General features: G+C 38.2%; 3 protein-coding genes across 5 annotated transcripts in view; 1 reads left to right on the top strand and 2 right to left on the bottom strand.

Annotated features, from left to right (window-relative positions):
* Positions 1-48: 48 nt before the first annotated feature.
* Positions 49-22,919, bottom strand: part of LOC131128114 (uncharacterized) — a 101,349-nt gene continuing 78,478 nt past the window's right edge. Inside the window, exon 3 of the transcript XR_013627142.1 lies at positions 49-59. The gene's annotated coding sequence lies outside the window, so the exon portion shown is untranslated. The remainder of the gene's footprint in view (positions 60-22,919) is intronic.
* noxa1 (NADPH oxidase activator 1) lies at positions 331-14,968 on the bottom strand. 3 transcript variants are annotated; one of them, XM_078789445.1, is made up of 16 exons: positions 14,819-14,920; positions 12,926-13,100; positions 10,183-10,265; positions 8,709-8,817; positions 8,510-8,626; positions 7,264-7,371; positions 6,119-6,178; positions 5,988-6,025; positions 5,750-5,888; positions 4,939-5,007; positions 3,960-4,047; positions 3,772-3,902; positions 2,411-2,571; positions 1,951-2,059; positions 859-982; positions 333-777 (listed from the first exon to the last, which is right to left on the bottom strand). In XM_078789445.1, exons 2-16 carry the CDS (start codon positions 13,097-13,099, stop codon positions 671-673), a joined length of 1,617 nt encoding a protein of 538 aa, XP_078645571.1. In that variant the 5' UTR covers position 13,100; positions 14,819-14,920; the 3' UTR covers positions 333-670. The 3 variants fall into 3 exon arrangements, with proteins under 3 accessions (XP_078645572.1, XP_078645571.1, XP_057927140.2); XM_058071157.2 differs by having other exon boundaries at positions 334-777; positions 14,829-14,968; XM_078789446.1 differs by lacking the exon at positions 4,939-5,007 and having other exon boundaries at positions 331-777; positions 14,829-14,968.
* Positions 3,475-22,751, top strand: LOC131128278 (leukocyte surface antigen CD53-like). The gene is made up of 11 exons (XM_078789458.1): positions 3,475-3,692; positions 3,780-3,919; positions 15,670-15,986; positions 16,113-16,194; positions 17,423-17,490; positions 17,584-17,772; positions 19,136-19,210; positions 19,641-19,751; positions 20,336-20,443; positions 21,102-21,185; positions 22,573-22,751. The coding sequence occupies exons 5-11, from the start codon at positions 17,428-17,430 to the stop codon at positions 22,639-22,641; spliced, it is 699 nt and encodes a 232-aa protein (XP_078645584.1). The 5' UTR covers positions 3,475-3,692; positions 3,780-3,919; positions 15,670-15,986; positions 16,113-16,194; positions 17,423-17,427; the 3' UTR covers positions 22,642-22,751.

The following is a 22,919-nucleotide window of genomic DNA, read 5'->3' as shown; positions in this document are numbered from 1 at the left end:
AAAAATGTAAAAAACTTCGCTTTGGTTCCAATTTTCTACAAGAAAAGCTCTAAAAAAATATTCCATTGTTCTCAAATATCTTACTTTTTATTTTTCTGCACAAAATAAGATGAAAAATAAATAAATAAATCAAGAATAAAGAAAATCAATCAGTAATAAATAAATAAATATAATAATAATAATAAAAACTTAAGAAACCACATATAGTTGGTGGGTAGACAAATTATTTTTTTCAGATTAAAATGAACAAAGCATTATTAGAGCCCTGTAGACATGACAAAACACGACTATAGTCACATTTATACTCTTTTTATTTACAACATATTGCGCAACTGCAGGGTCTTGAGACACATGCTAACTCGCAAACTGGAGAGCTAGCGACCTAAACGGTAGCCATCAAGTTATTTCCTTGAAACTTAAATAGCCAAAAACTTACCACTTCCACACGGATAGGGAGGATAACTATTAACAGTTATTTAACCTTTAACATGAACATTAATCAAACGTAATAATTTTTTCTGGGTACATGATACCATACAGCATCCATATCAAACTTGCGCGGGCCGCACTAACATTAAACTTTCATATCAAGGCGGGGGCCTCAAACTAGTGTCCTGCGGGCCACATTTGGCCCGCGGGCTGCGTGTTTGAGACCCCTGGTGTAAAACATTCAAAAGTCGGATCTTTGTGTAAAGTTCTCATTCTCCCTCGTGGCAAAGTTGCTCGGGAAGATCCCGATTTTTCCTGCACAGTGTCCTTCCAGCCACTCTTCATTAACTATAAAGAGACCATACAGAGAGTTAGGTTGCGGTGGTTGGTGTAATGATGCACCAATGTGGCTGACATGCTGGAACTGACCTGCACCCAGAATGTCAATGGTGTCGCCTTCACTGAACTCCAAATCCTCCGGACCTTGAGCAGAATAATCATACAGGGCCACCATTTGGTAGAGGATGGTGTGGTTAAGCAGGGGATTTTCTGCCTGAAAAAGGAACATAACTGTGGTCGGAATGTGCATCCCTTTACATCAGGGGTCTCAAACACGCGGCCCGTGGGCCAAATGTGGCCCGCAGGACACTAGTTTGAGGCCCCCGCCTTGATATGAAAGTTTAATGTTATGATGATATGGATGCTGTATGGTATCATGTACCCAGAAAAAATTATTACGTTTGATTAATGTTCATGTTAAAGGTTAAATAACTGTTAATAGTTATCCTCCCTATCTGTGTGGAAGTGGTAAGTTTTTGGCTATTTAAGTTGAAAAGAAATAACTTGAAGGCTACCGTTTAGGTTGCTAGCTCTCTAGTTTGCGAGTTAGCATGTGTCTCAAGACCCTGCAGTTGCGCAATATGTTGTAAATAAAAAGAGTATAAATGTGACTATAGTCGTGTTTTGTCATGTCTACAGGGCTCTAATAATGCTTTGTTCATTTTAATCTGAAAAAATAATCTACCCACCAACTATATGTGGTTTCTTAAGTTTTTATTATTTGCTGTTTTATTATGATTATTTATTTATTTATTACTGATTGACACACAGAGATGGCCGAGAGTGGAATTGAACCCTGGTCTCCTAGCTGTGAGGTCTGCGCGCTAACCACTTGACCGCCGTGCCGCCCCCTGCCCCTTTCAATTAGTTTGGTAAAAATTGCCGTATTTCAGAGTGTGACGTGGTGATTAATCATGATTAATTAATTCCAAAACCATGATTAATCTGAATAAAAATTGTAATCATTTAACAGCCCTAATTTAGATCATAAAATACATTAAGAACTTAAGTGATTTTTGGTTATTATCAAGAATTTTATTTACATGTTTTGGTTTTCATCCTTCTGGAAGGAATTAATCATGAAAACCGAGGCGCCACCGTTTGTTCCCAGTTCAAATCCCAATTTGCGTCAATGTTTTATTGTGAGATGAATGTGATCATGAGTTGAGATCCTTACTGTACCTGGCACCACAGAGTCGCTCTTCCAGCCTCGGAAACCTCCTGCAGGGACCTGCCTGTCTCTAATTCCCAATCAAGAGGGACCAGCAAGCGGGAGCCGTGCTTCCGATATCTGAGGAGAGTTTTGTTGGAATTGGAAGCATTATTTTAGTCAGCGGATGGTAGACTTAAACAATTGATCTACTGTTGCTGTATCTTTTTACAGTGGAACACATTGAAGGCGACATCTCTCAGATTGGCTGACATAATATAATATAATATAATATAATATAATATAATATAATATAATATAATATAATATAATATAATATAATATAATATAATATAATATAATATAATATAATATAATATAATATAATATAATATAATATAATATAATATAATATAATATAATATAATATAATATAATATAATATAATATAATGAGAAATAACCATTATTTGGAATGGGAATGAAATATGACCTGAGGCGTAGAGAAGATGCTGGTTGCTCCAACTTATGGGCAATTTCTTCCTTCAGTTCATGGTATGAAATATTGCTTGGCATCTCCAGCGCCATGGTGTATATGTAATGAACCTTCACCATGACGGACTCCGCTTCTGTTTCCTGGACCATGTTGACATTCTGGAAGTGAAAAAGAAAAAAAAAATAAACGCAATGTACAATACAATGCCCCAGCGCTGCGCACCCACGCCTCCGTCCCTCCCACCGGCGCAAATGGAAAAGCAGGAGAAGAGAAGGATTTAAATTGTGTTGTGCCCGGGGCCCCATTAAATATTAACACTGTATACATTTTATTGATCTGATTCATTTCTTTTCAATAATACATAAAAATCCACTCACATTTTAACAAGCTAACAAGCTAAAACCTGAATACATTTTAATGAATAATAAAATGATAAAATGTGATCATCACAAAAAATTTTATGAAGTTTACCTTAACTTTTTTCTAATAATTAATGGAACAAATCAAGCAAGGAAAATATGTAAAGTCATAAAAAATCAATAAATTATTAATAATAATTAGTAATCAATTAATTAATGATTTATGCTAATTATTAATGAATTAATTATTAATTAATGTTTTGTTAAATAATAATTAATTAGTTAATTTTAGTTAATTTTAGTTAATTTTTGTTTAACAATTAACAATTAACAATTAATACACTCCAAATTGTCCATAGGTATGAATGTGAGTGTGAATGGTTGTTTGTCTATATGTGCCCTGTGATTGGCTGGCCACCAGTCCAGGGTGTACCCCGCCTCTTGCCCCAAGACAGCTGGGATAGGCTCCAGCACCCCCGCGACCCTCGTGAGGATAAGCGGTAGAAAATGAATGAATTAATTAATTAATATGAATTAATTCTTATTATTATTATGATCATTAAAATGAATACAAATCAATCAATCAATAAATAAGTTAGTGATAAAAAGCCGTTCTTGATGCAGTCAGGATTGTACTGTAAAAAATTTGTTTTCGGGGGGGTACTGGCACAATTTTTTCATTTTAAAAACATCTGTAATATAACCCTTAAATAAATTATTTTGCATAAATAACAAAAATTCTATAATGAATTGGCTCACACAACCTCTGTAGTTGCCACAGCTCTGTGTATCGCCATTGTTCTTCAAAACAAAATGGCCACCAACACACTTGGCGTCTTCTCACCACCTAACATCCTATTGAAGAACCCGGTCAGGAACTCTACTGCTACCTCTCCTAGACACTTCCATACCTCCACCAGGTAGACCAGCTTGTCATTTTCCACTTGCCATGTGTGTTAAATGGATTAATTAACAGTATTAAAGTCAAAGTTAACTCGCCTTTTCAGGTAAGGATGCTACTGGCTTGCTGGTTGCATTGGAGGGTGCTGCAATAGAAGGTGCTGCGGCCAGCTGTTGAACGTGGGTGGCGGTGGTGTAGGACGGTGGCGGCGTGTCCGAGGTCAGTTGTTCTGCTCAGAAATACAAGGTTAGTCGCACTCCTTCCTTTTCTATACAAATCATATTACCCCAAGTGGGGACTGAAGAACTGGGCCGAGAACGTGGACGAGTGGGTGGCTTCAGTCCCGGAGGGAGGGGGATTCCAGTCGGAAGTGTCTGCAATACAAAGAAAGCAGAAAAAAATGTAAAAATGTTATTCTGTTCAACCTAAAAAAAAATAATAATAATAATAACATACACGTTAACAGTATCCTAATGCTTGTTTATATATTAATATTTTATTATAATAATATTTTATTATTATATTTGAATCAGCCAACTTTCTGGACTGTGCCCAAAGCCATTTCATGAACAATAATAAATCATTTTGTAATATGAACAAAACATTTTTGCAAAAATACATCTTTATAGCTACAGTGCAACCTTGGTTAGCATACCTTTCTGTAGGTTTTTTTGGTTAATGTCACCGACATTTTACCTTGGTTTGCAAACTTTTTCAGCTTAGCGTACGATATGGCACGTGTATGTCGTGTTATTAATACACTGCATTCATTCATTCATTTTCTGCTGCTTATCCTCACGAGGGTCGCAGGGGGGTGCTGGAGCCTATCCCAGCTGTCTTTGGTCCAATCACAGGGCACATATTGACAAACAACCATATAAACAACAAACAACCACCATGTATGTTATGATCAAAATTAAGGCCTATCAAATGATTAAAATTTTTATTCAGATTAATCACGGTTTTGAAATTCATTAATCATGATTAATCACCATGTCTCACTTTGTGTGAAATATGGCAATTTTTTTTTACCAACTAATTGAAAGGGGCAGGATGTATATTATGGGATGTATTAACAGCGCCAAATTAACTGAAGATTAAAATGAAGTTAGTCTGAAAATCTATTTAGCTAACGTTGGTTTATTTAACTAAAATCAGCTGGGATAGGCTCCAGCGACCCTAGTGAGGATAAGCGGCATAGAAAATGCATGGATGGTTTCTTTAATAGCAGGTTATTTCAATCAGAACATTCACAAATGATTTACATGATCACTTTTGCTTTTGGTCATCTGTATGTCTGCAGGCTTGAGCAGGGATGCCGGCACAATTCCTCTCTGGAAAAAAAAAGGTTGCATGAAAGCAAACAATACAATATTGTCATAGATTGAAATATATTCGTTAGTATATTCTAGATACATTACATACATAGACATAGATTTATTTATTTAATTTATGTTTATATTTTGATTCAGATTGTGTTTTTTGCACAATAGTTTTATTTATTGAAAGAAAGTTTAATTTATTATTTTGTTATTATAGGATTCCATTGTGCACTTTATTGTTGTATTGTTCAATACAATATTCATTTTTTAACTTGTTAATAAAAATATATTGTTCTTAATCATGGAGATAAATTAGCTTGAATTGCTATGTAAATATGTCAAATCGATAGTCCAAGTGAAATTGAATCAAATCTGTTTTAAAAATGAATCTTTGGATTAATCGATGCATTGTTCGAGATTAATCGATTACAAAAATAATCGTTTAACCCAGCCCTAGTCTAGAGACAGTACCACTGAGGAAAAGACAGGAAGCGGAACTGGAGGTAGCAGAGATGAGGATGCTGAGGTTCTCATTGAGAGTGACCAGGATGGATAGGATCAAGGAACGAGTACATCACAGGGACATTCCATGTTAGAGACCTTGGAGATAAAGTCCTTTAGGCCAGACTGAGATGATTGGTACATGTCCAGAGGAGAGATAGTAAATATATTAGTAGAAGGATGCTGCCAGGTAGGAGGCGTAGAGGAAGACCAAAGAGGAGGTTTATGGATGCAGTGAAGGAGGTTACATTACCTGTCCATCATATATGACAGTTGCCATCCCATGCTTGTCCTCTTCCTCAAATAAAAAGACTTTGGCACCTCCTGGCACAGTCAACTGTCCTGGACCCCGAGCCATATAAGGGGCACTTATACACATGTAGCGAGAATCCCTGAAAAACAGTGACACCCCCCCGCCCCCCCGACTGTATAATCATTGCTTGAGAGGTTCCCCAAAATGTGCGTCCATAGTGTTTCCTCATAGTACTCACTGAGCCCCATCCACCTTAGGCTGGTAGAAACCAGGTTTCTGTTGACAAGACAGGGGAACTGTCACAGAGGGTCACAAAGGAAGTGGATGATAACATTTTTGGAAAAGTACAAAGAGGAAGTCCACTCTTACCTGCACCCTCAGAGGTTCAAACCCCCCAAAATCATCATTGGGTATCATGGAGGAAATCACCTTCAAATAGAAAGAAGCATTATAGGACTGTCAATCGATAAAAAAAAAATTGATCATAATTAATCGCATTTTGCAAGTTAACTCAAATTAATCACATTTAATCGCAGAAGTTAGGGGTTTATAAAAGCATGTCAGATTGAACGCAAAATGTTTTTTAATTCCTGTGCAGAATTTTTGGAAGTCGATTAATCGGGTTAACTTACTGCACATTCAAAACATTCATTCATTCATTCATTCATTTTCTACCGCTTTTTCCTCACGAGGGTCGCGAGGGGTGCTGGAGCCTATCCCAGCTGTCACCCTGTACACCCTGGACTGGTGGCCAGCCAATCACAGGGCACATATAGACAAACAACCATTCACACTCACATTCATACCTATGGACAATTTGGAGTGGCTAATTAAGCTAGCATGTTTTTGGAATGTGGGAGGAATACCGGAGTACCCGTAGAAAACCCATGCATGCATGGGTTTGCAACATTTAAACTCCACACAGAGATAGCCCAGGGTGAAATTGAACCCTGGTCCTCCTAGCTGTGAGGTCTGCGCGCTACATTCAAAACATTCATTCATTTTCTACCGCTTTTTCCTCACGAGGGTCGCGGGAGTGCTGGAGCCTATCGCAGCTGTCTTTAGGTGAGAGGCGGGGTACACCCTGGACTGGTGGCCAGCCAATCACAGGGCACATATAGACAAACAACCATTCACACTCACATTCATACCTATGGACAATTTGGAGTGGCTAATTAAGCTAGCATGTTTTTGGAATGTGGGAGGAAACCGGAGTACCCGAAGTAAACCCACGCATGCACAACATTTGAACTCCACACAGAGATGACCGAGGGTGGACTCGAACCCTGGTCCTCCTAGCTGTGAGGCCGGTCCGCACGCTACATTCAAAACATGATTTGCAAAATGAATACAATATTTAATAATTAAATGACATAAATTATGAGCAGATATAAATCCCAGTGTATACAAAGTACTTTGTATGTACTATCCAGTAAAAGTACTTTTTCTTCTGTGAAGAGGCAGGTGTGTGGTCTAGTAAATATATTAGCATAAACACGGTATTGCATACGTACTTTGGCTTTCCCTAGGAAGTCTCTCTGCTGGAGCTGGTCCAGATCCTTCTTCCTGGGCCGGAACAATATACCCTCAGGTACCAGGAGAGGTGCAAGGACTTCATTTCTCTGAATTTCAAAAGAAATTAGAAATTATTGTCTACCTACCTAGCTACCTAGCTACCATATCAACAAATAAGTGACAACTTTCCGTTTGCGCGGGTACAAGATACCTCAATCGGATTGGGGAAAGGAATATTCCACCCCTGGGAATCCCATTATATATTCATTGGGATTGGCACTTTTTTTTGGGAATGAGGTGTATACAAAGGTTACATTCTTTCTGTTTCAGCAAATAAACCGAATGAAATTGGAATATTTGGGTCCATGTATACGTGGATATTGGAATATTTGGGTCCATGTATACGTGGATATTGGAATATTTGGGTCCATGTATACGTGGATATTGGAATATTTGGGTCCATGTATACGTGGATATTGGAATATTTGGGTCCATGTATACGTGGCTATTGGAATATTTGGGTCCATGTATACGTGGATATTGGAATATTTGGGTCCATGTATACGTGGATATTGGAATATTTGGGTCCATGTATACGTGGATATTGGAATATTTGGGTCCATGTATACGTGGATATTGGAATATTTGGGTCCATGTATACGTGGCTATTGGAATATTTGGGTCCATGTATACGTGGATATTGGAATATTTGGGTCCATGTATACGTGGATATTGGAATATTTGGGTCCATGTATACGTGGATATTGGAATATTTGGGTCCATGTATACGTGGATATTGGAATATTTGGGTCCATGTATACGTGGATATTGGAATATTTGGATCCATGTATACGTGGATATTGGAATATTTGGGTCCATGTATACGTGGATATTGGAATATTTGGGTCCATGTATACGTGGCTATTGGAATATTTGGGACCATGTAGTATACGTGGATATTGGAATATTTGGGTCCATGTATACGTGGATATTGGAATATTTGGGTCCATGTATACGTGGATATTGGAATATTTGGGTCCATGTATACGTGGATATTGGAATATTTGGGTCCATGTATACGTGGATATTGGAATATTTGGGTCCATGTATACGTGGATATTGGAATATTTGGGTCCATGTATACGTGGATATTGGAATATTTGGGTCCATGTATACGTGGATATTAGAATATTTGGGTCCATGTACACGTGGCTAATGTGTAACAGTAAAATGGATGGCACTCACCAGGATTGCGTCCAAAGCCATCTCTAGATTCCCGCCATTATTTTCCGACAACAGAACATCTCTGGCTTGCTCCCACTGACCCATTCGACAGTACGCAGTGGCTGCATTATGTAACACCTAGAAGACATAGCAACACTTACTTACAGTATGTGTGAAAATTAATAAAGTTTTCATATATGTGAAAAGTAGCTGAGCCGACCTGCCAGCTGTACAGCTTGTAGCGCAGCCCAAGTTGCCTGTAGTCAATCACGTTGTTTCCTCTCAGGTGTTTCTGTGCCCAGACGCAGTCAGATAGAGCCTGATCCAACCTGCAGACAAAACAAGAATATATTGTCAATATAACACAATGATAATAAAAATAAACATGATTAATGTTAGTGCGGCCCGCGCAAGTTTGATATGGATGCTGTATGGTATCATGTACCCAGAAAAAAATATTACGTTTGATTAATGTTCATGTTAAAGGTTAAATAACTGTTAATAGTTATCCTCCCTATCCGTGTGGAAGTGGTAAGTTTTTTGCTATTTAAGTTTAAAGGAAATAACTTGAAGGCTACCGTTTAGGTCGCTAGCTCTCTAGTTTGCGAGTTAGCATGTGTCTCAAGACCCTGCAGTTGCGCAATATGTTGTAAATAAAAAGAGTATAAATGTGACTATAGTCGTGTTTTGTCATGTCTACAGGGCTCTAATAATGCTTTGTTTATTTTAATCTGAAAAAAATAATTTGTCTACCCACCAACTATATGTGGTTTCTTAAGTTTTTATTATTATATTTATTTATTACTGATTGATTTTCTTTTTTCTTGATTTGTTTATTTATTTTTCATCTTATTTTGTGTAGAAAAATAAAAAGTAAGATATTTGAGAACAGTGGAATGTTTTATCAGAGCTTTTCTTGTAGAAAAGTGGAACCAAGTTTTTAATTTTTTTTGTTTTTAATAAATGCGTTTTTTTTGTTTTTTTTTTTGGAAAACCTGATGCGGCCCAGTCTCACCCAGACCCTAGCTCCAGTGGCCCCCAAGTAAATTGAGTTTGAGACCCCTGTTCATGAATGTCATAATATCTACTACGTGTGCTTACCATCTGTTACTTTTACATTTGTTCACTTCCTGCTTTCCTGGTATGATTTTTTAAAAACTGTAACAATAATGTAATCAATAATGATATATGTGTAATAACTAGGGCTGTCAAAGTTTCCTTTAACGGCGGTCATTTTTTTGACCCGTGATTAACTCGCGCTTGTCCTGTTTGACCTTTGACCCCCACTGTAGTTTAATTGAAGCACGGTAACTCCGTAGCCACAAGCTGGAACAAATATTGATGGGAAATGGAGAATTTTAGATTGGTAAAGTTAGCTTCAAAGCCCTGGCAGATGGCTCTTGTAGCAAGACAAAAAGTTATTTGGATTTATAAAAACTGAATAAGACACTTGGAATGTACATTAATGAAGGATGTGTGCTATACAATATGAGCTATGAATAATAAAACATCGATATTGACTACCATGGGTGACGTGGTTGTCTGGATCGCTGCAGGTGAAAATCTATCACACGGACTCCGATACCCAGCTTGTTTGTTAAAGATTAACTTTGGAAACAACCAGCAGGCCGGATTTAAACACTTGGCGGGCCGTATGTGGCCCCTGTGCCGTAGTTTGCCCATCCCTGTATTACCTGTTAAGCTGAATCATTACGGCTGCTCTCTGGAAGAACGCAACAGAAAGCCGTGGATCTCTGGCAATTGCCAGATCTAATGCCTAATAAGACACATGTAGAAATTAGCATTAGCACAGCGTGGTAAAGTATTGCAAACACAAGTAGTATTTGTATTATAGTAAATATTTTTATACAGTGGAACCTTGGTTAGCATGTTCCCTAGTGTGTTATTATTATATTATTGTGTTATTAATGTTAATTACTCTGTTCTAATGTATTTTTAATCACAAAATGTCCTTTTTAGCATGCTATCCGCTTACTAATTCAGCGCTGTCGCACGTCTATGATGTCATTAGTGGTTGACTATGTAGTTCTTTGCTAAATTACACACTTATGCTTCAAGTGTTAAAAATTTGCACACAAAACACTTTTATAATTGTAGTTTTACATGCATAAAACAATACAAAATGTATATAAATGACATCGCCTTGATGTGATTTCTATTTTCTATTTCTTTTCTTTTTCTTAATTTATTTCAGACATGCATACTATGTTACAATATTCTTTCTCACATATACACTTACAATATCTATTTATATATATGTATATATATACATATACATACACACATATCTACATATGTATATACAGTGAAGAAAATAAGTATTTGAACACCCTGCTATTTTGCTATTTCTCCCACTTAGAAATCATGGAGGGGTCTGAAATTTTCATCGTAGGTGCATGTCCACTGTGAGAGAGATAAACTAAAAAGAAAAATCCAGAAATCACAATGCATGATTTTTTAACAATTTATTTGTGTGATACAGCTGCAAATAAGTATTTGAACACCTGAGAAAATGAATGTTAATATTTGGTACAGTAGCCTTTGTTTGCTATTACAGAGGTCAAACGTTTCCTGTAGTTTTTCACCAGGTTTGCACACACTGCAGGAGGGATCTTGGCCCACTCCTCCACACAGATCTTCTCTAGATCAGTCAGGTTTCTGGGCTGTCGCTGAGAAACACGGAGTTTGAGCTCCCTCCAAAGATTTTCGATTGGGTTCAGGTCTGGAGACTGGCTGGGCCATGCTAGAACCTTGATATGCTTCTTACGGAGCCACTCCTTGGTTTTCCTGGCTGTGTGCTTCGGGTCGTTGTCGTGTTGGAAGACCCAGCCACGACCCATCTTCAATGCTCTGACAGAGGGAAGGAGGTTGTTCCCCAAAATCTCACAATACACGGCCCCAGTCATCCTCTCTTTAATGCAGTGCACTCGTCCTGTCCCATGTGCAGAAAAACACCCCCAAAGCATGATGCTACCACCCCCATGCTTCACAGTAGGGATGGTGTTCTTCGGATTGTACTCTTCATTCTTCTTCCTCCAAACACGCTTATTGGAATTATGACCAAAAAGTTCTATTTTGGTCTCATCTGACCATAAAACTTTCTCCCATGACTCCTCTGTATCATCCAAATGGTCATATGCAAACTTAAGACGGGCCTTGACATGTGCTGGTTTAAGCAGGGGAACCTTTCGTGCCATGCATGATTTCACATCATGACGTCTTAGTGTATTACCTACAGTAACCTTGGAAACGGTGGTCCCAGCTCTTTTCAGGTCATTGACCAAGTCCTGTCGTGTAGTTCTGGGCTGATTCCTCACCTTTCTTAGAATCATTGAGACCCCACGAGGTGATATCTTGCATGGGGCTCCACTCCGATTGAGATTGACCGTCATGTTTAGCTTCTTCCATTTTCTAATGATAGCTCCAACAGTGGACCTTTTTTCACCAAGCTGCTTGGTAATTGCTCCGTAGCCCTTTCCAGCCTTGTGGAGGTGTACAATTTTGTCTCTGGTGTCTTTGGACAGCTCTTTGGTCTTCGCCATGTTACAAGTTAAAGTCTTACTGATTGTATGGGGTGGACAGGTGTCTTTATGCAGCTAACGACCTCAAACAGGTGCATCTGATTCAGGATGATACATGGAGTGCAGGTGGACTTCTAATGGGCAGACTAACAGGTCTTTCAGGGTCAGAATTCTAGATGATACACAGGTGTTCAAATACTTATTTGCAGCTGTATCACACAAATAAATTGTTAAAAAATCATGCATTGTGATTTCTGGATTTTTCTTTTTAGTTTATCTCTCTCACAGTGGACATGCACCTACGATGAAAATTTCAGACCCCTCCATGATTTCTAAGTGGGAGAAATAGCAAAATAGCAGGGTGTTCAAATACTTATTTTCTTCACTGTATATACATACATACATGCACACACACACAACACCTCATTACTACACATGTCTGAAAAGGAGCAGGAAGAAGCAAAGCTTATTATTTTTTTTATTCTTTATTTTATTTTTACCAATTCAATATAATTTTTAAATTCTTTTTTTCCACATATATAATCACAGAATCTTACATAAGACAAAACAACAAAATCAATTTTATTTTATTAAGTTACTTCTAGAGTGTCTATTTATCATTTGTATACATTTAGAATTGTTTCATGCATGTAAAACTATAGTTTTACAAAAAAAAAGTGTGTTTGTCTTTCAAGAGAAATTAATTAGGTTTTCATTATTTTGATGGATTTGGTTAAAGTATGTTACGGTTCAAAATGGACATTGATGCTAACCGAGGTTCCACTTCAATTACTCTTAATTGTCCGACACCATTCCACCAATGAACCATCTGTTAAAATGGAAATAAGCATGCAAATTATATATTTTTTTTAAATACAAAAAACGAGAAACAAACCTCGAGGGCAGAATCCAGCTGTCCCAAACAGATGTGTGCTGAAGCCGCATTGAAAAGTGTACCAGATGTTGGTTCAGTGATCTGGTCCAGTTTCGCCAGACCTCCTTGCCAGTCCTTCTTATCCATTGCCTGAACCGACTCGTTCCAAAGCTGCAGTAAATCCGTGTAAAGCATTCTGGCAAAAAATATTCCATTAGTCCTCAGTCAAAAATGACAGGTCTCAATTTTAGCGCATTTAAACAGATTTTGTATGCTCTATGAAAATATTTCTATTATTTATATTCATTAGAAATTTATTAAGGCGGCACGGCGGTCTAGTGGTTAGCGCGCAGACCTCACAGCTAGGAGACCAGGGTTCAATTCCACTCTCGGGCATCTCTGTGTGGAGTTTGCATGTTCTCCCCGTGCATTGCATGGTTTCCCCCTCACATTCCAAAAACATGCTAGGTTAATTAGCGACTCTAAATTGTCCATAGGTATGAATGTGAGTGTGAATGGTTGTTTGTCTATATGTGCCCTGTGATTGGCTGGCGACCAGTCCAGTCCAAGTTAACCCGATTAATCGACTTCCAAATATTCTGCACAGGAATTAAAAAACATAGCGACTTTGCGTTCACTCTGACATGCTTTTATAAACCCCTAACTTCTGTGATTAAATGTGATTAATTTGAGTTAACATGCAAAAATGTGATTAATTATGATAAAAAATTTGTAATCGATGCCCTATGATGCTTCTTTCTACTTGAAGGTGATTTCCTCCATGATACCCAATGATGATTTTGGGGGGTTTGAACCTCTCAGGGTGCAGGTAAGAGTGGACTTCCTCATTATACTTTCAAATATTATATTTCAAAAAATGCTGTTATGAATGTGAGTGTGAATGGTTGTTTGTCTATATGTGCCCTGTGATTGGCTGGCCACCAGTCCAGGGTGTACCCCGCCTCTCGCCCCAAGACAGCTGGGATAGGCTCCAGCACCCCCGCGACCCTCGTGAGGATAAGCGGTGGAAAATGAATGAATGATTCATGAATGAATGTGCAAAAGTTAACCCGATTAATCGACTTCCAAAAATTCTGCACAGGAATTTAAAAACATAGCGACTTTGCGTTCACTCTGACATGCTTTTATAAACCCCTAACTTCTGCGATTAAATGTGATTAATTTGAGTTAACATGCAAAAATGCGATTAATCACGATCAATGATCAAAGTTTGATTGAAATGTGTTGAAGTGTGTTCCTTTCCTGAAATGGGGGTTGAATAATTTTGAACGTAAAAGCATTTTATAAAAATGTCCACACTGTGACCGAGTGGTTAGGATGTCAGCAACACATCGGGAAGACCTCAGTTCAATTCCCCAATTGGGCATTCTCTGTGTGGAGTTTGTATATTCTCCCGTGGGTTACTCCGGTTTCCTCCCACATGTTGCATTTCAGGTTAATTAGCAACTCCAAATCGGTAGTATGAATGTGAGTGTGAATGGTTGTTTGACATATGCTAAGGGTGTGGAACATAATGGATAATAATTGATGCATCGATTCGCATGTGCACGATGTGGGTGAAATCGAGATTCATCGCGATGCGTTTGTGGGTATCGGTAAAATATAAACCCCATTTGCTGTTCCCCAGGTTCATTGAATGCACCATCATTATTTGGCCTTTTGTATTGAATACGGACGGAAGCCGTGAGGCACATACAACTAGTAGTAAAACAGCATGGACGTTCGTCGCAAGCAGTGAGGAAGTTTCTATATTTAACCCCCCCCCCCCCCCCAACGCGTTATTGCTTTGAAATCAGTTGGAGTTGGAATCAGTGCAAGTACTACAGTGCTAGTAGTACTGCAGTACAGCCGACAAACCAATCACATTAAACAGAGATGACGTGATTGTTTTACCTTTTTTTACCTTGTGCCGTGAAGAGGTTGAATTCTGGGTAAACGCGGCCTCGCTGCCTCCTGATTTCTCCTGATTTCCTCGTGCGTGCAAACCGGGAAGTGAGCCGGTGAAAAGGTTTTACAACTCCGAGTCTCCACCCAGCAGCTACAAGGAAGTCATTGAACCACATTCCTCAAAGGGCACCTGCAGTGGAAAAAAAAGCCTTGGAATTCACCTGTCCACATGATTCCACACAAAGACTATTACAACATCCTCCAGCTCGGCAAGACGGTGTTCAACCTGTTCATCTTGAACATCTTGAACATCTGCATACTGATCAGTGTCATTGTTTGCTACATTTGCATAACTGCTTCTTTATTCTGATCACAAATTCAGCAAAAAATAGATATTCATACTTTTTTTGTGTGTGTCCTGTCTAGCCATTGGGGCAGATAGTATTGTTGATCTAAATGCCCTTACATGCTACACCAGGGGTCTCAAACACGCGGCCCCGTGGGCCAAATGTGGCCCGCAGGACACTAGTTTGAGGCCCGCGGAAGTTTGATATGGATGCTGTATGGTATCATGTACCCAGAAAAAATTATTACGTTTGATTAATGTTCATGTTAAAGGTTAAATAACTGTTAATAGTTATCCTCCCTATCCGTGTGGAAGTGGTAAGTTTTTGGTTATTTAAGTTGAAAGGAAATAACTTGAAGGCTACCGTTTAGGTCGCTAGCTCTCTAGTTTGCGAGTTAGCATGTGTCTCAAGACCCCGCAGTTGCGCAATATGTTGTAAATAAAATAATAATAATAAAAAGAAAAATACGTCTCAGATACAAAAACCATCAGCTGCGTTCTTTCTCCTCAGACTCATCGGACTCATCTCTGATGGCGACTTGACCATCTGGCGACTTGGTGCAACCAGAACAACCTGGAGCTCAACGCTCTAAAAACAGTGGAGATGGTTGTAGACAACAGGAAGAACTCAGCCTCTCTTGTTCCCGTCACCGTCTGTGACTCTACGATCGACATTGTGGAGTCCTTCCACTTCCTGGGTACCATCATCTCTCAGGATCTCAAGTGGGAGCCGAACATCAGCGCCGTCATCAAGAAGGCACAGCAGAGGATGGACTTCCTACGTTCCTACGCCAGCTGAAGACAATCAGCCTGCCAAAGACAATGATGGTTTTTTTTAGCATTGTGGACAGCCCCCCCCCCCACCCCCCTCTTTTGTTCAGACTGTTGCTGTTTGTTGCCATCCAGCTTGGTTGTCTGTCCTCCACTCCCTTATTTCCCTTTGCTTCTTGTCAGTCACACCAGGGAACATTCAAAACAGGAAAATACTGCTCACCCTGTCACATATTTGGACACGACTGGCAACATACAGTTTAAGGTAAGATGGAGTGTTTTTTTTTGTCATTCATAAATGTCTTTGGGGAACAACATAACATAACAAACGTCAATGCAGTTAACAGAATATGACTGGCAACAAAAAGAGAAACTGACTTTAATGAGTATTTTATTATTTTATTATTCATTCATTTATGTATTTTCTACCGGGGGTGCTGGAGCCTATCCCAGCTGTCTTCAGGCGAGAGGCGGGGTACACCCTGGACTGGTGGCCAGCCAATCACAGGGCACATATAGACAAACAACCATTCACACTCACATTCATACCAGCATTTTTGAAAAAGTAGAATGAGTCCACTCTTACCTGCACCCTGAGAGGTTCAAACCCCCCAAAATCATCATTGGGTATCATGGAGGAAATCACCTTCAAATAGGGCTGTCAATCGATTAAAAAAAAATCATAATTAATCGCATTTTTGCATGTTAACTCAAATTAATCACATTTAATCGCAGAAGTTAGGGGTTTATAAAAGCATGTCAGATTGAACGCAAAGTCGCTATGTTTTTTAATTCCTGTGCAGAATTTTTGGAAGTCGATTAATCGGGTTAACTTACTGCACATTCAAAATATTCATTAATTCATTCATTTTTTACCGCTTTTTCCTCATGAGGGTCACAGGGGTGCTGGAGCCTATCCCAGCTGTCTTGGGGCGAGAGGCGGGGTACACCCTGGACTGGTGGCCAGCCAATCACAGGGCACATATAGACAAACAACCATTCACACTCACATTCATACCGATGGACAATTTGGAGTGGCTAATTAACCTAGCATGTTTTTGGAATGTGGGAGGAAACCTTGCAATGCACGGGGAGAACATGCAAACTCCACACAGAGATAGCTGAAGGTGGAATCAAACTCGGGTTTCCTAGCTGTGTGGCCTGCGCGCTAACCACTCGACCATCGTGCAGCCAGTATTTTATAAAATGGTGCATTTTGTAGAAGGTAAAAATAAGAATAACACAAGAAATAACAACATAAATATAAAAGTGTCAGGTGCTGTTCAAAATAAGTGTAAATATATGTACATCAAAAACAATAACCTACACGGTAACAAAATGTAAGTAAGCTATTTGATAATATGGGGTCGTAAAGTTGAACTGGCGCCCAAAGTCCCAGGTACCCATATGCTCGTAGCTCGGTGTCACCATATCAAACAGGATTGTGATGTAAACACGAAGGCACCAAACGCAGCGACCTTTATGTCCTCCAGGAAGGATGGATCGATCATGTGCAAACTGCTTGAAAACTCTCATGATATTTCTCAACTTCCTGTGTTGGGTAGGTGCTGGAAATGCCAAATTTTGTACAATAATTCATCAATTGAGCAAAATTGTACTAACTTTTTCTGTCTGTCTTGTCTGTGCTGTGGAGCTATGTGGTGCGTTTGTGGTCGCCTTTGGCATTTTCCAGAGTATGCATTCCAAGTTCGCCTCACTCGTCACAACCTTCTGGCCCATCTACCCGGCGAACACCCTGGTGGTCACTGGCACCATTGTTACCTGTGTGTGTTATTTGGGGGTGTTTGGAGCCATGAAGGAGAACCGCTGCCTCCTCATCAGTGTGAGTATGAATTATGATCATATACCTTCACCATCCAACATATAAGGTACTTGCAGTACTTTTGACTTTCCTGTGTAGTAATCGTCACAATTGAGCCACATTGTAGGGTTTTCCCGCGTGGAAGTTGTCCCTCTCGCTGTAGCTCACCCTGAATGCGGTCCATCGTCAACAGAGCCTCAAACTGGCCTCCACCATAGCCGCTTCCCGGAGACATTGTTCGAGTGATAAATGTTGCATGACGCCGTTCACTGGACTAGCAATGCTGGCCTTTTGGAGGCCTTTATATAGGCCTCTAAAACAAATCCTCATATTATGTACTAGTAGACACCTACTACGTATTGACCGATGTGTATTTGGACTAATCCATGTGCAATGAAAGGTGACAACATGACGACTCATCATTGTTCAAGTGATAAACGTTGCATGACGCCGTTCACTGGACTAGCAATGCTGGCCTTTTGGAGGCCTTTATATAACAAATCCTCAAATGATGTACTAGTAGACACCTACTAAGTATTGACCGATGTGTATTTGGACTAATCCATGTGCAATGAAAGGTGACAACATGACGACTCATCATTGTTCAAGTGATAAACGTTGTATGACGCCGTTCACTGGACTAGCAATGCTGGCCTTTTGGAGGCCTTTATATAACAAATCCTCAAATGATGTACTAGTAGACACCTACTAAGTATTGACCGATGTGTATTTGGACTAATCCATGTGCAATGAACGGTGACAACATGACGACTCATCATTGTTCAAGTGATAAACTTTGCATGACGCCGTTCACTGGACTAGCAATGCTGGCCTTTTGGAGGCCTTTATATAGGCCTCTAAAACAAATCCTCAAATTATGTACTAGTAGACACCTACTAAGTATTGACCAATGTGTATTTGGACTAATCCATGTGCAATGAAAGGTGACAACATGACGACTCATCATTGTTCAAGTGATGACGCCGTTCACTGGACTAGCAGTGCTGGCCTTTTGGAGGCCTTTATATAGGCCTCTAAAACAAATCCTCATATTATGTACTAGCAGAGGTGGGCGGGGGCTACAACAGAGGAGGTGTGGTGGATTACGCTACCGAATTTGAGCCAAGTGGAGAAGCAGAAATGTACACAAGAAATATATTGAATATTTGATGAAAACAAACGTACTATAATAAAGGCATAAATGATCTTATCTTAGTGCCCAGTTGGATTCAAGATCATTTTTTAAAAGAACACTGGTTCAAAAAAAAGCTGTGAATATTCTGAAAAAAAAAACACCTTACAAAAGTTACATACTATAAAAAAAAAAAAAGTGAGCAATTCTGAAATTCTGATCAATTTCAATGTGACTGTTCCTCAATTATAGTTCTTTCTCCTGCTCTTCATCCTGATGCTGGTGGAGCTGGCCATGGCCTGTGTGTTCCTGGTGTACAGCAGAGTGGTACAGTAGACTTTTTCATGACAACACCCTGACTGATAGTAAACATCCAACTATTTTCTATACCCCTTATCATCATAATAGCAAAACAACAGCCTTTTAAACATGACATACATTATCATTGGTTGTGGTTGGTTGTGGCAGTAGATCAGGGGTCTCAAACACGCGGCCAAATGTGGCCCGCAGGACACTAGTTTGAGGCCCCCGCCTTGATATGAAAGTTTAATGTTAGTGTGGCCCCGCGCAAGTTTGATATGGATGCTGTATGGTATCATGTACCCAGAAAAAATTATTACGTTTCATTAATGTTCATGTTAAAGGTTAAATAACTGTTAATAGTTATCCTCCCTATCCGTGTGGAAGTGGTAAGTTTTTGGCTATTTAAGTTTAAAGGAAGTTTTAATCATTTGATCCCTTTCTGTCTACATTGCAGATTGACACATACTTTGAGAAAGACCTCATGAAAAGTTTGCAGATCTACAGAGAGTCAGGTCCAGGGGAGAACAAGACCATCAAAGATGATTTTGATGCTGTCCAGCACCTGGTAAATGATACTGTTCGACACACTTAAAATACATACAAATGCATGATTCATTCATTCATTCATTTTCTACCGCTTATCCTCATGAGGGTCGCGGGGGTGCTGGAGCCTATCCCAGCTGTCTTCGGGCAAGAGGCGGGGTACACCCTGGACTGGTGGCCAGCTAATCACAGAGCACATATAGACAAACAACCATTCACACTCACATTCATGCCTGGTACAGGGCTTGCTTCGGTATGTGTCAAAACAAATAAATTAAAAAAAATAATAATAAAGAAATAAAAACAAATTATAAAAAAATATATCAGAAAAAAATTATAAAAATACAAAATAATTAAAAAAATTATATTTTGAAAGCAGGAAGTGAACAAATGTAACAGTTACTGATTGTAAAAGTACCAGATGGAGGGGTAGGATTTAATAAGCTTTGCTTCTTCCTACTCCTTTTGGACATGTGGAACTGGGAACTGATTATGTGATGCATTCAATTGTAATCTGATGCATGTTCAAATGAAATTAAACCATTACTATTACTATTCAGATATAAAGTTCCGTCTGTTTAAATCATTGCTCTTTTCTCTGTCCAGTTTAGGTGTTGTGGTGTTCATGGAGAGGCAGACTGGATGGGCGACACCCCCATCTCCTGTTGTAACCAGGATCCCTGCAACTCCTCCGTCCATGCCAACTGGCAGGAGGTCATCCATCCCTTCACTTTGTACTGCTTATTGCGTTCATGCTGATAGGGACGCTAGAGCTTATCCCAGCTGACTTTGAATAGTCATTAGAATCATTCAGACTTAATGGTAATCATTTACAACACAGTGGAACCTCAGTCTGTGTTTCTGTTAATGGCAAAAATATACTCCCAAAATGTTGCCCCAGTTTGAGTACATTTTCTTGTAAATGTACAGTACAGAACGCGTCCGACTCAATTCAATTGCAGCCATTTTTGATGATTGAGGCACACCGGATATTGTGTTAAAAGGCGATATAAACATGGTACCTACCAAAAGAATTAGAAAAATTAGGTAGGTTTCACCCAAAAATCAGTTCCTAACAAAAAAAAGGAAGAAAAACAGCTTAACTTTCACTTTGACATATACAGTGACGATCATAAGTATTTACACCCCTGCGATTTTGCAAGTTCTCCCACATAGAAAATAGGAAGAGATCTGCAATTTTCATCATAGATGCATTTCCACTCTTAGAGACATAATTTAAAAAAAACATCAAAAAATCACATTGTATGATTTTTTAATAATTTATTTAAAAATTACTATGGTTCATAAGTAGAGTAATACGAATGAAGTAGTATGAATATGAATAGTTGTTGATGTTTTTGTCTTCTTTCAGGGTTGTGTCATTAAACTGAGGAACTGGTTTGCAGGAAACTATCGTTCCACCGGGGCTGGTGTCGTCACAATGTTTATAATACAGGTAAAGACATTTTAGCTTAGTTATTCACAATAATTAATCAATAGTTAATTGGTTCCAGGCCTTATTGCAGTAAATTAATTTCTGCACACTAAGTTTTAGTGTTATACATTTTCATAGTTAGTAAATACAGTATGTTTATGACTCTCTAAATACGTTTTTTTAAACATGATTAGAGCCACATTGACATAAAATAACACCCCTATAGTCACCGTTACACTCCCATTATTCTCTGTTTACACTACATTGCTAATGTGCAAGAGAAATTCATTTCCAGCAGCTCTGCAAAAAAAATTCACAAAATAAAACAACCAAGCCAAGACATGAGAGATAAGAAAAATAAGAAAATAGAATGAGAATAAACAAACGTCAAATTTGTAGTGTAATAATAATAATAATAACACATAATGAGGTAATAGATCCAGTCTTGTGTGTGTGTTTTTATCGCTTCCCCGTATTTTTAATGGTTGCTAAACTCGATGCTAACGACTAGCATAATATGTACTATATCAAATTGATGCTATGTAATTTACATGAAATGCTATTATGTCAATGAACCAAAATATGAATTAATCATATCATGATCTTTATTGCCATATTGAGCTGAAGTGTGAATTATTCAAAACTTGTTTACCTGTAAAGTTTTTGACAATGTTAAATATTTTTTTCCAAAAAAAAAAAACTTATACCAGCAACTTAAGTAAAAGCTGTGAATTTCTGTTTATTAATTCATTCGTTTTTTACTGGCTGTTTAATTGTTATATTTTGTCCGTTTTCCAAAACATTTATAATATACCATTTCATTTAAATGTAATCTTTATTTGCCTGCTTCATTCACACCAGTTAAACTCCATCAAGAACTGTTTGCTCAGTCAAATTGCAATCCATATATATAGTATAGTATACTATATATAGTATATTATATATACATACACACACGTATGTATGTATAGTAATAAAAATAACCACCCATTACACTGTGCACGATGTCCATTTAAGAAATAAAAAATAAATTAAAAATTAAAAATTAAAAATTAAAAATTAAAAATTAAAAATTAAAAATTAAAAATTAAAAATTAAAAATTAAAAATTAAAAATTAAAAATTAAAAATTAAAAATTAAAAATTAAAAATTAAAAATTATAATAAATAATTTTACCAAATGATAGTTCTTTAGTGTTTTTTTTCTTGTAAATGTATTATTGCTCTTTCACCAAGCAAAAATATTTTTTGTTTATGATTACTTGATTAATCGACAAAAAATTCACTAGAATACTCCATCCATCCATTTTCTATACCGCTTATCCTCACTAGGCTTGCTGGAGCCTATCCCAATTTGTTGATTGTTTGATATCATCTAATCATGTATTTTGTGTCTCCTTTGCTTGCAGTTCACATGTCTCTGTTTCACCGTACCTCTCTTTTGCCACTTCAGTCGAAATGGACTTGGTTACTTGTGAAAAGGACCCAATATCAAGGTCACAGCGACCTTCTCGATTTTATCTGATTGTTGGTATTTGGTATTTTCATTTCTAGATTTCTTTTGGAACATATCTGGGTGGAGTTTGCATGTTATGTATGTCGGCCTCCTCTTACATCCTATTTTATGCTCAATGGAGACTCTAATTTTTTTTATTTTTATACCCATTAAGAAAGGTGGGCATTATCATTAAAGGGGATCTATTATGCTCATTTTTCAGCCCTTTAGGTGCTCTATAGGAGTCCACAACTCAATGTT

The sequence above is a fragment of the Doryrhamphus excisus genome, linkage group LG3 (genome assembly GCF_037039965.1).
Source record: "Doryrhamphus excisus strain RoL-2023G ecotype Guam linkage group LG3, RoL_Dexc_Guam_v1.1, whole genome shotgun sequence".
Taxonomy (NCBI): Eukaryota; Metazoa; Chordata; class Actinopteri; order Syngnathiformes; family Syngnathidae; genus Doryrhamphus; species Doryrhamphus excisus.
Note: the sequence above shows the minus strand (reverse complement) of the source record. Positions and strands in the feature narration are given on the sequence as shown.

Coding starts and splice junctions, on each gene's coding strand:
- LOC131128278 (XM_078789458.1), top strand. CDS start 17,428: ATGGATCGATCATGTGCAAACTGCTTGAAAACTCTCATGATATTTCTC. Junction 17,773..19,135: donor ACCGCTGCCTCCTCATCAGT/GTGAGTATGAAT, acceptor CCTCAATTATAG/TTCTTTCTCCTGCTCTTCAT. Junction 21,186..22,572: donor TCACAATGTTTATAATACAG/GTAAAGACATTT, acceptor CTTTGCTTGCAG/TTCACATGTCTCTGTTTCAC.
- noxa1 (XM_058071157.2), bottom strand. CDS start 13,099: ATGCTTTACACGGATTTACTGCAGCTTTGGAACGAGTCGGTTCAGGCA. Junction 7,372..8,509: donor TGGCTTTGGACGCAATCCTG/GTGAGTGCCATC, acceptor TTTGAAATTCAG/AGAAATGAAGTCCTTGCACC. Junction 6,026..6,118: donor TTGAACCTCTGAGGGTGCAG/GTAAGAGTGGAC, acceptor TCTTGTCAACAG/AAACCTGGTTTCTACCAGCC.